Source organism: Lates calcarifer, linkage group LG4 (genome assembly GCF_001640805.2).
Source record: "Lates calcarifer isolate ASB-BC8 linkage group LG4, TLL_Latcal_v3, whole genome shotgun sequence".
NCBI lineage: Eukaryota > Metazoa > Chordata > Actinopteri > Centropomidae > Lates > Lates calcarifer.
In genome coordinates, this window is record NC_066836.1 from 5,035,338 (window position 1) to 5,051,900 (window position 16,563).

Here is a 16,563-nt window from a genome sequence, read left to right on the forward strand (position 1 = left end):
AAATACACGAGCAGAGACGCAGTAAAATCACCGCCAACAAGGAAGCGAGGGGCCTCAGGTGTGGGCGGCTTCATGTAAAATCACAAGTGACTTACCTTTACTTAATGTCAAACAACTACAGGCATTAAAAGTGACGAAATTGCTTAAAAGTTTGTGCAAAATTAACCCCGGCCATTGTCTGGCAGGGTAAGATCTCTAAAAACACAAAAGATGGTAAAACATGGTTGAAAATAGGTTAACTTTACGTTTCTTTTATCATTATTATTATTATTATTTCTTATTTTCCCCACTCATAGCTGCATCAGAAAGCTGAACATATCTAGTCCAAGTTGGAAAAGCTAGCTTACTGTGCCCTCTACAGTGCAAATAGTCTACATCTAGTAGTTAATTAAGTTGATCAGACAAACAATCAACAAATATTCTAATAATCAGTCAACTCCATGATCTCGAGGGACCATCAGTTTACCTCAAGTTTCTGCAGTTTTTCAACCTTTTCCATGAATGTGGAAAACCTGGAAGACAAGAAGGCAAGGTGAGAGAAGTAACAAAACGGGGGAGGAGGAGGAGGTTGTGCAGGAAAGACTTAACATTCAACATTTATTTACACTGATCAATATGAAAAATAACCAGTGCCAGACTACACAATGCAATTAACTTAGTTTTGAATTTATTTGCAAACAGCAAAACAAAGAAAATCTGATTTTTTTCATTATATTCATCTTTTCAAACGTAATTTATCCTTTCTGATCACTGAACTTATGAAGTAACGCACTGAATTAAAGCAAAATGAAAATGCTATAAATTAAGGAAGAATAAGGGGAAAAAACACTTGAATTTGATTTTGTGACACCGTTTTGAAAAGGCAATAACACTGCAGAGGCAGGGTTAGGGATTTCATTCCCATGTGAAAAATGTAGGCACTCATTACACTGTACTCTCAAGAGGTTTTTGTGTCACCCAGTTGGCCTTGGACAGGTGCTCCTTCTGATGGGCTTAGCTTGAGTGTTTTTTAATGACCTCTTCAAGTCCAGCCACCTGCTACAAACCATTACAAATGGCAATGTTCATTCAGGACCCTTCACTATTTACTCAACCAAATGAGCAGCTTTTCACGTTACAGTTTTCCAGTGCTTAACAGTGTCTGAGTAATTAGTTTTATTTGACAGTAATTGTCACTGACACTCGGCATACTTCGCAAAAATATATCCCACAAAATAAATCAGTCAGATGTAACAATATAACCAAAGAGACGCGTCAAATTCCTTCATTTCTTCAAAGTCTTGTTAAGTATGTGGACTGTGTGCATCACTGAGGTATTTCACATTTCTTAGGTTATTTAATTTCCTGCAAATTATTAAGACAAATATTACCATGTTGCCTTTTTTGGTTAGTGGGAGGTCTGGTATATTTGAACACTTGGCCTGACCCCCACAAAACAACAACATTTACATTTTGAAACACCAAAGAACAGAATATTGTGCTATAAATGCAGCTATAAAAGCAGCTTGGAAGGCAATGTGAGGTATGTGCTGCGTTGTTGTATGAGAAACGGGGTTTGTTCGGTGTGTGAGGATGCTACTGCCTCTGTTTTAGTAGCTATTATAATTTTGAACACAGGCCTGTAACAACTTCGACAAAGTTTAGCTTTGAGTTCCCTGTTTATGAGACAACACTGATGTAAATCATCAATCTCCAGTTTATACACTAGATCCACCCTAGCTCACACTAAAGAAAAAAAACATGGCAAAACCAGTAAGCCACGTTATTGACCAATTCGTCAATTAAAAAAATATTACTAATTTATTCTAAATTAACTACTAATTTATTTTTACCAGAATCACCATGTCAATCTATTCCTAACCCAGGAACTCAGCCACAACATTAAAACCACCTGCTTAAGACTGTGTAGGTCCTGCTCGTGTTGCTGGTCTGCAGCTATGTTTAGGTGGGTGGTACGAGTCAAAGAAACATCCAGATGAAGTCCAGGACCCAAGGTTTCCACGCAGAACACTGCATTGTACTGAGATGATCGATGTTATTCACTTAACCTGTCGGTGGTTTTAATGTTGTGGCTGATCAGTGTATTCTAAGAAACAGTAGTGTTTCAATTTTCAAATTTCAACAAAGGAACATGAGGGTGATGGTGGATCAGTGGAAAATGGTCTGATTATCTGAACAGTCTTCAGTAATAAAATACTGTACTTTTACTAGTACCTTTATCTTTTCTTAACTTGTGCCGTGAGAAAAAGCAAAAACTCAATTTTCCATTTGGCCATTCTCTTATCATTAAAATGAATTCTGTGAAGTGAAATGAATGACCTGTCTGTTTAACAGTTCTGGCTGAAGACCACAACATGTGACGGCCTCAGGTGCTACTTAAGACAACTCTTGACTTTGTTTGGTTTCTTCTTACAGTCATTAAGTTATTGTCAAAGCTATTCAAAAGCCCCGTGTGGGCCAACACAAAGCAAGTGAAGAGCAACTGTGTTCACTGGCCTCGCCAACAACACTCAGTCATCTCAAAAAAAGACAGGCTTTTCTTAAGTGAGACTAATGGAGAAGGTCAAAGTAGCAGGAAAACAATTTGTGCAAAGTACTTGAAATGTAACAGAAGCTAAACAAACAGTCAGTGCTGCAAATAGAAAACTAATACTCTTTGTTCTTCAGCTGTCTCAGGGCTGCTCAGTGGTAGTTTTGCACTGGTGCAGCTGAAATAAACTGAAACTATTAAAGCTTTGCCCACAACTTGAGCATATAAAGCAATTTTGTCTGGTGGCATCACTGCCACAGTTGTCCTCATGGCTGTTTGAGGCGGACATATTAAATTCAAACACAGTTCCCTCCTGAGTCCTGTCCCTCACTGCGCTGTAATCACTCACAGACACCTCCTGTATAATGTGTTGATCTTGCAGCTCAGATGTGAGAGTCATATCAGAGCTTCTTGATTGCATTCCCATCACTGAATACTGATCATTGTGCATCACTTCATCCTTTGCTTTGTCATCTAGAAAAGGCAGATCCTTGATGGGTGACGTGTATCCCTGCTGCTCGCTGTACTCGTACTGGACATCACGGAGGAGGACACAGACTGTTTGTTCTGTGGCGTCACCACTCTTCTCCATCCACAGCTGACTTTGGTCCGGTGCTCCCGTGCCATTATCAGGCCTTCCCTGACTCAGAGTGTGAAAGTCCTCGGCGTTTGGCTCCACCTTCACCGTCACTGTTTGCTCACCAGCTGCCTCGCTCCCCCGCAACTGTTCCTCAAAAGCCGCCAGTCCGATCTTAGGCTCAGCCAGATTCTCCAGCGGCTGACTATCAGGCATTGTAAACATCAGGTGATGTGCCTCCAGCACATCTGTGTTCTCCCCTTTTTCAGAAAAAAATCAACAGAATTAATTAAGCAAACAGTGTTAACAGAATAACTGAATATGTCAACCTGGGCTTTCGGCATATGATGTGATGTTTTGTTTTTTTTTTACTCTTTCTGGCATTTTATCAACCAAATGATTGATCAGTGAGTTGACAAAATAACAGATAGATTCATTATAAATAAACCGTGGCTGCATCCCTTGTCATTATCTCATCTCTTACCGTTTCTGTGTGTCTTCATGTGTCCTTTGAGGCTGCTTTTCTGATTGAAGCACCTCCCGCAGATATGGCAGCCGTACGGCTTCTCCCCGGTATGAATTCGTAAATGTCTCTCTAGGTGGCCGGCGCGCTCGAAGACCTTGCTGCAGTACGAGCAGACGAAGCACTTCTTTGGTTTGATCACCTGAAACGATCTGCTTCTCCTCTGCTGGTGGTGATTCAGCGAGGCCTCTGCCATGCCGTGTAAGCCCGCTTCGCTTGACATCATAAGCGTGTCTAACGACCCATAGGGTGTTTGAGAGATCATGGTGTTTTTTAGCTCCCCGTATGGTTTTGTCGGAAAGGAGAAGGTGCTGCAAGAAGCTTCGACTGGTGCCGGGAGCAGCTGAGCTATCCCAGGGAAGGATGTCATACTCTGTGTTGAGCTGCTGGGATATTCCACACTGCTCATCTCTGTGTTGTTTTGTCCCTGTAACCTGGATATCCACTGCTGACTGTCTCTCTCAAACGCTGTGAAGTTCTCACTGAAGTTGTCTACTCCTTCCCTTGCCTGCTCATTTCCTTCATGAAACAGCGGTTGTGTTATATTCTCCTCTGTAGGCTCAGATTTTACCTGCACAGGTGTTGGGAGACTGTCCTCATTCTTATGAAGGCCATCCTCAGCCTTCATCTGGCTCTCTTCCTCAGGGCGATGAGTGTCAGGACATGGATTCACCTCGGGAATCTGTTTCTGCTCGCCTACCTGGACTTCACCCGGTCTGGGCTGAATACCTGTTTAAGCAGAGAGAAGTCATCACAAGCATTTTTACCACCTACATCTCAGCAGCCAAAAGCTTTGTACCATTAAACCTTTTAAACTTTTAAACATACATTGTGGCCATATATGTTGGCTACACAGAGGTTGCTTGCTGTCCAAATTCAAAACAAGAAACAGCCCTAGTTTACAGCAGTTTTAAAGAAATCTTAATTCAAGTGTTGGTCTCTTTTGGTTTAACCACACAAACAGCTGATGTGTAAAAACTGTGTGTAGTTTTTCCAGCGTTTTAAAGCAGAGACAGGCCACCTTGTGTTAAATTAAGAACAATGGGCCTGTCAAGTTTTACTAAAAATGTAAATATTAAATCTGTATTTATCCGTCCTAATTCAAAATTTACAGCTTTTAACAACAGGTACATGAGCTGGTGTTCTTAAACTCCAGCAGGGGGCGGCTGTAAGATGTACTGTGTACTATCCTCATCTATTGTGAGCTCCACAGCCCTCAGCAAATAAAGCTGCTGAAGGTCTTAGTTGATGCAAAACACAAGAAACACGTGATCGGTGCTGAAAGAATAATCATGACACCAAATCAACTGAGAAAAAAATGTGTGGACAAATTTTAAATTTAACACCACAGAGAGAAAATTTGTAGATAACAATGAAGCTGTTTGCTTGTATTGTTGCCACAACAAAACAAATCTGAAGTCACCTGTTAGCTTGGCACTCAAGTGTGGCAGCAGAGGCTCCATGAATAAACAGAAGAGAGGTGTTATTTCACACAGCCGACGCCATTTGCTGTATTTATGTATTTATTTAGGGTGAGAGCTGTTCAGGCCGTCACCTACTAACTGTATTGAACACAGAGAGATGCATCAGAAACTGGGTGGTTTACCAACGCTGCTAAACAGTTTCCTGGGGGAAGTCCTCGTTCAATCGGTCTGTCACACACAAGAAGGTGTTTTTTGGTCAGCTGGGGGCCCTGCACTGTTTAAGCACAGCTTTTATTGTAGCTTATTGCTAAGCTAAGATTAGCTCAAGTAGAAGTAAAACACCTGGGGATAATTTGTTTCACCTTTGCACTTCATGAACATGGGCTGAGATGTGACCCTGGTAATTAATATCCAATAGATGTCTGACATAGCCGGTTGAAGTCTGGCCCTGGGAAGCAGAGAGGATATCAGAGAGCGGTGTTCTTATAACCCAGCCAGGCGACTCCAGCTGTCAGCGAGGCACTTTTTAGCCACCATCCCCCCAGTTACTGTCCTCTCGCCTAAACCACATAGTTTTTCTCTGCTTGCTGTGACACAGAGGAATGTCACAGCCAGAGACTTCCAACTGTGAATTGAACCGAGACTCCAAGACAGAGGACAAAAATAACACGAGCTACCAATGTGTCAGGGAGATCTGGAAGACCCTGGAATCAAGAGATAAATGGATTGCTTCCCCATGTCTATTTTTCTACAAATCTAAAATATTTTAAACTTAATTCAAGGTCCAAAATAATTCATATCATTGTCTGGGTAAATATAAAGAATGTGGCCTTGATGCCTTGATGCCCCACAACCCTGTGAGCCATCCTAATCCTGCTCTGCAGCCAAAGGTCCTGACCTCTGAACAGACCAAAGAATGTCTTCATTTCCAGACATTTATCCAGATACTGCCTGAGTGCACAGACTCTTGTGTAGCAACACCCTGCTTTACATGTACATCTAACTGAAGCGTAACAGTCTTCAGTTTAATCTTGTAATGCAGGACAAAGCGTTTTGCTCAAACTCTACAGGTAGTGGTTCTTTTACTTACATCGTCTGTGAATCTTCATGTGCTCCTTGAGGCTGCATTTCTGATTGAAGCGTCTGCCGCATATCTCACAACGATACGGTTTCTCACCAGTATGGATCCTTTTGTGTCTCTCGAGGTGCCCGGCACGCTCAAAACATTTCCCGCAGTAAGGACAGATGAAGCCCTTCTTAAACATTAACCTCTTCACCGTCCTCCTCCGTACTATGTTGTACAAGTTACGATACTGACTGTAGCCCAGCAGCCCGCGGCTGAACGGGCTCTGCTGAAGCCCGCCAGAGCTGCTGCAGGGCACGGCCAGTCCAGCGTCCAGGGAAGATTCACGGAGACACGACAGGGAGTTCTGGCCTAAATTTAAATAATCTGAATTGTTGTGCCCTGCCTCGCTTTGCGTTGGCGACCTCCACTGCCCTCTGTTGCCTTCGTACAGACCCAGCTCTCCTCCCAGCTGATCGTGTTGCCCTCTGGCGTCTTCATTCCCCTGTTCCACAGGTTCGGGTTTTACCCGGACCTCAGGTACGGACAGGCTGTTGTGGTCCTTGTCAGCGTGCACATGTTCAAGCAAGGTCCTCTCATCACCAGTGCCACTCTGACTTCCTGTGGAAAGACAATGATAAAGTTAAGAACAGTGTATTATCTTCTAATGTTAATCATAATTGAACTAGTCTGAAACTTCATTCTGACACGTGGGAGCAAACAGGTGAGGTGACTGAAACACACCTTTTGTCATCATGAATTGTGTACAGGAAGTATCTCACACTTAAACCTCACACTGCTCTGATTCTGAAACTAGGTTTGGGTAAAAAAATACAGCAATGTAGTGGTGTGAAGGCAGCACCTGAAACCCAGACTTTCTGATATGATCAACAGTTTATCAGCTGTGTGTTGCTTTTGTATTAAAGTCTAATAACAGATTAGATTGCAACCAATTAATTTGAAGTCATTTAATGAGGAAAATGTTGAATGAAAATAACTGTATGTTTGCAGAGATAAATGCACTGTAAATATCCCTCATAGTCCCGTTAGTTTGTACTAGTGATTCCTGTTCCTCTTTGCAGATATGGCACATTTGGAGCCTTGTCTCATGTTCAGCTGACTGCCATTCAACCACCTAATATAATGTATATCAGGGTTTATGATTGTGCTTAAATTCCAGTGCAGGTCCACAATGTGTTTATGAAGAGTACCACTTGCAGAGATGCTGGTGAGGGGATGTTTTCCTCAAAGGAAAACACAGAGGTCAGATGGGTGTCAAGAAAACAGAGACATATGTCTGGTGCATGTTCATCCCTGTCATAATGTATCCTGTATCAGTGTGATAGTAAGTTGCTCTCACAGTTCTGCACAAAGGTTTTCAGCATGTTCGAAGCTTAGCCATCACACAATACCAGCAGGAAGGCGATTTATAGGTGCCAAATCCATTCTGCAAAGACAGGATACAGCCATATATCTTCAGTGACAAGAGGAACAAGAAGTCCTGCAACAGATGGTCTGGACCCAACAGAGTCCTGATTTCAACTTCATGGAGTCAGTCTGGGATTACACGAGGACAATGAGACAGACTACATCCACAGAAGAGCTGTGGCAAGTTCTCCAAGAACTACTAAATACTGATTTGATGAGGTTTGTTTGCACTTTGAATGAAGTTAATTGACAAGTTAAACCTACTCGTTGCATTATTTTTGAAACCATCCTCACTTTAGTTTCAGTGCCTAAAACTTTTGCGGAGTTTCTCAGATTTATCTCGGGCTGTTTTTCTCGGTCTGCTTCAGGTCCATCTTACCCTCTGCCCCATGGCTGTCAGGTCGCAGGGTCACTCTGTCCTGCGCTGCTCTCAGCTCGGTGTGAAGAACCTCGATGTTGCTCTTCAGCTTCTTGATCTCATTTTCACGCTGACACATTTCCAGCCGCAGCACCACCATACCATCCTCCACAACTTTGGAGATTTCTGCCACGGCTGCTTTGGACAGGGCATCGATCACGGAGGCAATCTGAGCCCGCAGAGCAACGCTGCTCAACATTGTTATAAAGCAACAAAGTGTCAGGCGAGCCTGAACTTTAAAGCGAGGAAAGTGGCTCAGCTGTCCGACACGAGGCTGTGAGTCGGTCGCCCCGGTTTAACGAAACAGATAATTTCTGGAGCCGCTCACTGTACACACACTGCGACTGACTGCTGAGCTCCGGGTTGGTTTTAATGTGTGGCGCTTTCAGCTAACAACAAACAATTAACATAGGTTTTCGTTAACGGAAGTGATGACACAAATACCGTAAAAACGGGGCAAAGGCCGCAACGTATATTTCGGAGGCACTTCCGGGGTTAGACCTTAAAATAATGAAATAAATAAATAAAGATACAGGCATTGCACATGTAAGAAAACAATACAAGTAGCAAAACTGTCTCTCAAGCTGCAGTATCCAGATCTGCCATTACTGCTCAACACTTTTATTATTATTATTATTATTATTATTATTATTATTATTATTATTATTACAACCAGTCTGACAGTGCTTGGATACAACTGGTCTCTCTCTTTCTTCTCTCTCTCATTTCTGTCCTCTGAACCCAACCAGTAGAGGCAGATGGCCTCCCACCTGCAGCCCGGTTCTGGCGGTGGTACCTGGTTCAGGTGTAATGCTCCGCTGTGGCCAAGTTCCTGCACGTGGTGGGAACTGTGGGAGTTCTGTCTCTAGCAGCATAATGTTCTGACCTTACTCTTTAAAGTGCCTTGAGATAATGTGCGTCTGTGATCTGGTGCCCTGCAGTCAAAACTGAATTGAATCCTTCTATATAAGAGTCCGCCTCACTGAAGATAAGCGCACGCACACGCATGAGAGTTGTGTCGATGTTGTGTTGTTGTCCACACAACCGTGCGCATTTCAGGGAAATTGGACAAAATCACTATTTATTTCCTCATTCCTCACTTGGTGTGTGGCCTGTGACAGAATGAGACGTGTCTCATTTGTTAGCGCTGTTTTTCTGGTCTATTCATATCAGTTTGCAGGTAAAACCTTATTTTTTCTATTAAAATCTCAAGTTTTGGATTGTCTCCTTTTATATTTAAATGCTGTTGTTGTACCTTAGCACTTAAACATCATGGTATACGAACACTGTCAGAGGTACAACCCAAGCAGCTTATTATTTTTATATATATATAATTTATTAATATTATTGTTCTTATTGTTACCAGCAGTAGTAGTAGTAGTTCTATTGTTCTTGTTTTAGCAACCTTAACTTTTCAGTCTCGTTTTGCTGGCTTTGCTAAGTCCTGTGATTTTGTTCAAACAGTTAAACAACAGCCAGACTTTATACAATAGTCTAATTATATACTGCTGGCAGAAGTGAAACAAACGTTTGATTAGTTGCCTATTTACTCATCCTGATGAAAGGAGCCACTTCACTTTTTTATACGCTACACAGTTTTTATGCATCTGTGCTTTCAACAGCAGGAGCAGCTGGGAGGTGTTGGGTTTTTGATTTTGTGCTGTTGTGTTGTTTTTACAGGGTCCAGTGCTCTGACTCATGTGTTTGTGCGGAAGGGAAAGGATGTTCTTCTGGAGCTCATGGAAGCTGATGTTCCTGAGGAAGATTTTCTTCTTTCATGGAGATTCAATGAAACGGTCAATTTAGTAAGATTTTTACCTGGTACAGAACCAAGAGTCCCTGATGCCTACACTGGAAGGGTTGAATTTTCTGTGAAAAATTACTCTGTGAAACTGAAGAATCTACAAGAGGCAGACAGTGGAGTTTATACTGCACAAGTGACTGGAGATAGAGAACAAACAGTAGCTGAATACAACGTCACAGTTCAAGGTAGGTTTGTTAACATTTCAGACACTGACAGAGAATCTGCTGCCATGTTTCTAAAACGTTTCACATCTGTTTCTCCCTCAGATCCAGTGGCTCCAGTTGAGCTGACAGTAAACTCTGTGTCCAACAGCTCAGACTCCTGTAACCTCACTGTGACCTGCAGCACACAGGACTCACATCACATCAGCAGCACTTTGAGATGTGACAACCAAACCTGCAGTCAGGAGGGAGGAGAGAGGTCAAAGGTCACAACCTCTGGTGTTTTTCTCCATGTCTACCTGGTGAATGACTCAATCATCTGTAACTATAGCAACCAGGTCAGCTGGACCAGCAGCGCTAAAATGATTGAACGCCCCTGCCCCCAAAATGCTGGTAAGACTGAAAGACGTAACAGCTAACTGAGTTGCCAACCAGTCCCACTCTCCCTCTGCTCTTAACAGAAATAAGGGTTAGAATGTGAACATAACATTTTGTAGTCAGGAAGAGGAGGCAGCGCAGTGTAGTGAGTTATCACTGAGGGATGCACAAAGTTATGAATCCAGTGACTTTTTGATGGTTAGTGATTGAAAATCCTGAGGTTTAACTCTCAGACATGTACTCAGAGATTATTTACACTGCTTCCAGAACTGTTCTGCTCTTCTAGAAATATTAGTAAAATTAAAACTGCAACTATGGGCCATGTCAACATTATTAACAATGTTCTTTTATTCTTCACAGATTCTAATGGAACCACCGAAATTGTGATTGGGACTGTTGTCTTTGTCATTGCTGGCCTTGGGGTTGCCATTTGCCTTTACATCAAATGTAAGTCTTAGCTAACATACTAAAAAAATAAATAAATAAATATGCATTGCTGCAGAGCATAATCTTCATACCCCAAACCTCTCTTGTATTATGAAGCAACGTCATCAGAAACATTAAAGTCCAACTGAAAATTAAGTAGATATTTTGCTACGAGCATCTGTTGTATAAAAGAGGTTTTCTTTTGAAGAAAATAATCGTAATTTACATTAAACTTTCCTGGTTCTCACTGCTCTACTTTGCAAGCTGAAAAAAGCCAATTCCTGGATTTTACTGACGCATTAGCTTGATGACCATCAACAGTTTTTCTTTCACTTCCTCTCAAAAATCTGTACATCTTGAGTTTTACATGTCTTTATGCTGCCTGAATAAGTCTTACTAACCTGAATCACAACAGTCTCGCCAGTTTTAGGGCATGTCTGTTTACTGTTACTAATTAACACTAAATATTTCCTTTCCCCTCATGTTGTCTCCTCTCTTACCTTTAGATTGAAATAGAAGTATTTACTATTTCCCCCAGAATTATATACTGGTACTGTGAAGGCTTTCAAAACCATACAGGTGATAATTTACCTAAAATATAACTGAATGTCTAATGATCAGATAAAATGCAGTTAGATTTTTTTTTTTCCTTCCATTAAAACCTGCGACAAAAATTGCAAACAGAACTTGACTAGCTGTTCTGTGTGGGAACAGCTCAAAATATTTTCTTCTATATTTTCTATGACTGACAGGTAGTACAGGTAGAAGAAAGAAGTGCGTAAATACAATTTATGAAGTTCCTCAGGTAAGCGTTTTAAAATAATCTCTCCCAACAGAACTTTACATTGTGAGTAATTTATCAATGATGACCTGGTTTTTATGAATAAATAAATATGTAAATAATATAATTAATAGATGTGCACACTATGATGCATCTATTCAATCATGCTGGTCACGCTGTCATTGATCAACAGGTTTGGATATATACATAAGGTAAAGTAATAATGACGAACATTTCATTTGATTTCTTTCTAGAACATTGGTCCAGGCCGACCTCTGAATCAGAGTCCTACAGAAGATGCGTCATCTCTTTCTCCAACCTCCACCTACGCCTTGGTCACATTTCACACTCGACCTGACCAATCCACTAAGACCTAAGAGACTGTGTATGCTCAGGCTACAGGAAAGTTGTATTGTACAAAATGTATGCAGTTTGGGCGCCCACAGGCAAATTATTCTTGAAAATAAATAAACCAGTGCAATAAACAGATTATATTATTTTTGCTCATTAAAAGAAACATTCTCCAAACTTCACTTTTATTTAATAAGTTTAACAAGTAAGTAAATTAGTACCCTGCTCTTTGCCAATATGAGAGTGGAAGTTTTGAAAAAAGAACAGATTCCACTGAATATCAGCAAATGTCCTGCGGTCAGTCAAGAAACTGAAACTGAAAGAGGCTGGCTTCTACAGCAAGACAGAGTGAAAAGTTCATCCCACATTAATGAAACACAATGGATGTCATCCGACAACCATTAACTAATTTTATTACATTTCCCCAGTAAAATGCTGTGCAATTCATTAAACCATATTTATCAACACTTAAAAAATATTGTAATATTTATTGTAAAAGTAGAAACAAGGACAAAAGTAAATAAATAAAATGAGCGATACAAACAAACACACGTATAGCACATGTTTTAGAACTAAATAAGTTTTAGAAAAAAGATACAGGATATATATTTATATATTCAAATACATACTTATTTGTAAGTATATATTTTATAAGTATATATATTCAAAGTCCTGCAGGGGAAACATGAAATTAAAGTTGGAACCTTTAAGGCTTAAATGGGAAGAAGAAAAACATGAATAGACTTTAATGTTAAGAGAAAAACACATCTCTACAGACAGATTTACACTGAGTGCAAATATTGAACAAAGTACATTATTGCATAGGTACATACCTCACACCCCACTTTAAATCATCACTACTGCATCCAACTGTTTATAGAGGCCATATGATGAGTTCACCATGAGGCAGGTGATTTTAGGTTAAATACAGTCTCTGTACCTGGAGGGTCCGACAGCTGGTGAGTTGATTTCCTGTTAAAAACATGATACAAATTGTGACGACAAAGGAAAATCACAATCAGGGGGACAATACCAAAAACTTTACAAGGCACTGAAATACCTCTGAATACAGTGAGGTCTTGATAAAACTGGAAAATCTAGGGATGCACCGATCCAACGTTTTCTCTCCTGATCCTGATTTCATACCTGAAGTCAGGATATCTGCTGATACCTGTGCTCTCCTCAAGTCAAGCTCTGTATCCCTCTGTTGCAAAGCTGGAAAGCTTTCTAAAGGAAACCATCCTTAGTGTGTGAGTAGGTGATATGATTATATATATACTGTGGATTATTATAAATGTTTGTCATCCGTCAGAGATTTATGTCACAGCTTCTGTGTGTATCAGACCAGTGACTCCCAACCTTTGTTTCTTCCACACGCCGTTAATACAACACTACATTTACTTGTATCACACTGTCACAGACTTTGCGAGAGATTTTACCTTCTCATATCGTTTCATTTCAATGATTTTGAAGGGCTGAAGAGGTAAAAACAACCTGGTAATACCTGGTAATCATTTTGTGCCACTGTGTTAGACCATTATAGGCAATGCTGCAAAACAATTTGCTGCTTTATGACATTTTTCATGTGACTTTTGCATCAATATGATGATGTATTATTATTATTCAGGTATTTAATTTACTGGATTAGCTAAAACAGACACTTGCACCTGGTTACTGTATCCATAAACAGTTTCTAATTAAGTAAGTTTTCAGAATATCTAGTAATCTAACAATCACTTTAAATCTCAATATTGCAATATACAATCATAAATTCAGTTGTAGGGAGTTTTAATCACTAAGCTTTCCCACTTCTACAATCTATAACATTTTAAAATTCTTGTAATATTTCCAACATTACATGCGGTACACAGGTGAGAACAATGAATAAATATAACAATCACATTTTCCCTCATCCATGCTTTCAACAGTTCCAGCATCCCTGTCTTGCAAGGTGGACATTTTTATGACTGCATTCAATGCATTAAAACTATCAAAGTACACTGTCAAGATAAATAAGGGTTTGTGCAAATTCTCTTCAGTCTTACAGAGTGTCACTAGGAGCCCCAGTATCTGAGCGCTATCTTCCTTGCCGGTGAATCTCTTGATGTATTTTGAGGTTGCCTAGCACAGTGAAGCTTTTACCACATTGCCCACAGCTGTATGGCTTCAGGCCGCTGTGGAACCGCTCGTGTCTCAAGCAGTTGTCCTGCCTCGAAAACATCTTGCCGCAGATTTTACAACTGAACGGCCTCTCTCCCGTGTGCACGCTTTGGTGCGTCTTCAGCCGCGTCTTCTGCGTGAAAGACTTCCCACACTCGAGGCACCTGAAAGGTTTGAAGGGTTGGTGGGTGGCTTTGTGCTCTTCCAGCTGAGACAAGCGGGGGAAACCCTTGTTGCACACAGAGCAGATGAAGAGTTTCTGATTCGTTCTCCACACATTCATTAGTCTTTTCACTCTCAGGTTGTTTCTGCTGAGGACGTGATCTTCTGTGCCTGCTGTGGACCTCTGTGCGTGAGGCAGGGCGAGTGAAGGCCCGGCCTGTTGCGAAGCAGACCGCAAGCACTGGTCTTGACTGACTGCAGGGCGTGAAACATGTCTAAATGAATCATTATGAACAGACTCTGAAGTCACACTTCCCATGCACATGGGTCGAATCCCTACCTCTACTTTTATCGGCATATTTAAGGAATCATCTGCAATTTCCTCTGTTGCATTTGATGAAGAATTATAGGAACTTTCTGTATTTCTGTGAGCAGAAAATTGCTCAGCGTGGGAGGGGAAAATCTGAATATGCTGTTGCACTGTAGAGCTTTTCTCAAACATGCTACAAGCAGCGGGAGGCCAGATCGGGTCGTCTCGCTCTCCTGCCTCAAAGCAAACATTACTGGCTGCTGTTGCAGTGTTGTCTGTTGTTTCCTGGACTGAAAGTTCATCTGCTGGCTCAGGTTTCACCGCTGGCCTCATGTCGCAGCTCTCTTCTGTCCCACGTCGAGTCTCGCAGAGCGAATCAGCAGTCTTTGCTTCCAGATACGCTGCACTTGTTTGCTGATCTTTTGTTTCATCTGCAATTAAAAGATAAAAAAAAAAAAAAAAAACGTAAATGCAGGTAGACATGAATTTGACTCGTACCTCTGCAAAAAGTCAACAAAACAAGAACACAATCATTAAATGGAACAGTACAACCCCACAGCTATTTACTTACCGCATTTACTGGAAGATGCTCATGTCTGATAGAACATGAGAAAACATTTCTGAACACTAATGATTAATTCCTCAACATGGCACACATCCAGTGCACCAACAGATTATAAGAAACTTTTGACTTTCAACATTGTTTTTAAGGTTTGTCTCTGAGTCAGTTTATCTGCTGAAAACGTTTCCACATTTTAAGTTCGTTTCTAAGTCAGTGGTTGTGACCTCAACCGTTGAGTTTGCATTCATGCTCATAAGGAATTAGACTTTTTAGGCACACACACAGTGTGCCATAAAAGTAATCATTACAATTTTAAAATCAGTCCTTAAAACACACAGTTAACCAGTTTACGGAGGCTTAAATTGGCTTTATGGTGTTTTATTGTGTCTAGTGAGTAGCCTTTTAATAGTTACCATTTGCTAAAAACAAGTATACAACGAGTTACAGTAATCTTATTGGGGTGTAATGAAAGCATGGATGACAACTTCCAGGGTCTTTGTGGATAACTAAGAACTAATTTCTGAAGTAACGAGTGCAAAAAGCAAGACTGAACAACAGACTTCTCCTGGAGATCAAAATTCAGTTTATTATCAACAATAACGCTTTTCAAACTCCAAATTAAAACATTTACATTCTGCTTTATTAAACATTATTGAGCCAGTTAGTCAACTGATCCATATGTAGCTCGACAAAAAATGTATTTTGACAGTTGGTTAATCATTTCAGACGTTTTTCGAAAATTCCCTTTTCAGTTTTGTGGATTCAGTGGTTTACAGTGATGAAAATTGTTTAAAATTGTTTAAATCTTTCAGCCGAATTGAACAGGACGACCTGAAAAATCGTTAAGAATCTCTACATATTTACTATCAGGTAAGAAACTTTGCGTATAAGCGAGCGAATTCTGAATTTGAGACATTTTGAATGAAGTTTGGTGGAAAAGTTCTATCCAGACCCAGACGCTAGCTTACCAATTAGCGTTTCTCACCTTTTGGAGGGACGTGGTTCCCGGCTGTTGTGTGCTCCTGTCTGTCCTCTGTAGCTCGGGTCATAGCTGCTTCTTGAGCTTTGCAGAGTTCAGCCTCCATCCGTTTCAAACTTCTTTGGAGCTCCTGAATTTCACTGTCCTTACGACACATCTCCAGGCGCAGAACCACAGTCCCGTCCTCCACCAGCTTCGTTATTTCGGCGACTGCAGCTTTCGCCAACACATCCATGATGGCTGCGACCTGCGTACCAAAAGAGGATGGGAAAGACATCCTGCCGAGAGAAAATAATAACTTTGTACAGGCAAATTTCAAGGCTTATTTAACAGCTGGGGCTTCTGCAGTGAAGTGAAGCGTTTTCCCAGCTGTTTTATTTTGGTTTACTTCCGGGAAAATTAGAGTGCGGATGTGATGTTGAGGGTGACAGCCGTAACTCTTCTAATACAGCTCCCTCTAAAAAAATTTTTTTTTTTTTTTTCTCTACCAGTCTCTCCAGTCCTTCTCGTTAACATCAGTGGTGAT

General features: G+C 40.9%; 3 protein-coding genes across 5 annotated transcripts in view; 1 reads left to right on the plus strand and 2 right to left on the minus strand.

Moving 5' to 3' along the window:
- LOC108884315 (uncharacterized) overlaps nucleotides 1-12,002 on the plus strand; it is a 62,242-nt gene extending 50,240 nt beyond the window's left edge. Inside the window, exons 1-6 of one of the 2 annotated variants that reach the window (XM_018678155.2) lie at nucleotides 8,984-9,143; nucleotides 9,644-9,952; nucleotides 10,034-10,321; nucleotides 10,667-10,753; nucleotides 11,485-11,537; nucleotides 11,768-12,002. In XM_018678155.2, coding sequence (XP_018533671.1) covers nucleotides 9,086-9,143; nucleotides 9,644-9,952; nucleotides 10,034-10,321; nucleotides 10,667-10,753; nucleotides 11,485-11,537; nucleotides 11,768-11,890 — 918 coding nt within the window. In that variant the 5' untranslated portion in view covers nucleotides 8,984-9,085 and the 3' untranslated portion in view covers nucleotides 11,891-12,002. Of the gene's footprint in view, nucleotides 1-8,983; nucleotides 9,144-9,643; nucleotides 9,953-10,033; nucleotides 10,322-10,666; nucleotides 10,754-11,484; nucleotides 11,538-11,767 lie in introns of those variants that run through there. The other variant, XM_051069852.1, reaches the window with a different exon arrangement.
- LOC127142352 (zinc finger protein 236) lies at nucleotides 646-8,396 on the minus strand. The gene is made up of 4 exons (XM_051069844.1): nucleotides 7,925-8,396; nucleotides 6,145-6,738; nucleotides 3,592-4,359; nucleotides 646-3,367 (listed from the first exon to the last, which is right to left on the minus strand). Exons 1-4 carry the CDS (start codon nucleotides 8,160-8,162, stop codon nucleotides 2,673-2,675), a joined length of 2,295 nt encoding a protein of 764 aa, XP_050925801.1. The 5' UTR covers nucleotides 8,163-8,396; the 3' UTR covers nucleotides 646-2,672.
- A 580-nt stretch (nucleotides 12,003-12,582) lies between the features above and the next one.
- LOC127138990 (zinc finger protein 271) lies at nucleotides 12,583-16,459 on the minus strand. 2 transcript variants are annotated; one of them, XM_051069850.1, is made up of 3 exons: nucleotides 16,044-16,457; nucleotides 14,751-14,927; nucleotides 12,583-12,836 (listed from the first exon to the last, which is right to left on the minus strand). In XM_051069850.1, exons 1-3 carry the CDS (start codon nucleotides 16,312-16,314, stop codon nucleotides 12,781-12,783), a joined length of 504 nt encoding a protein of 167 aa, XP_050925807.1. In that variant the 5' UTR covers nucleotides 16,315-16,457; the 3' UTR covers nucleotides 12,583-12,780. The 2 variants fall into 2 exon arrangements, with proteins under 2 accessions (XP_050925807.1, XP_050925806.1); XM_051069849.1 differs by having other exon boundaries at nucleotides 12,583-14,927; nucleotides 16,044-16,459.
- Between the last annotated feature and the right edge of the window lie 104 nt (nucleotides 16,460-16,563).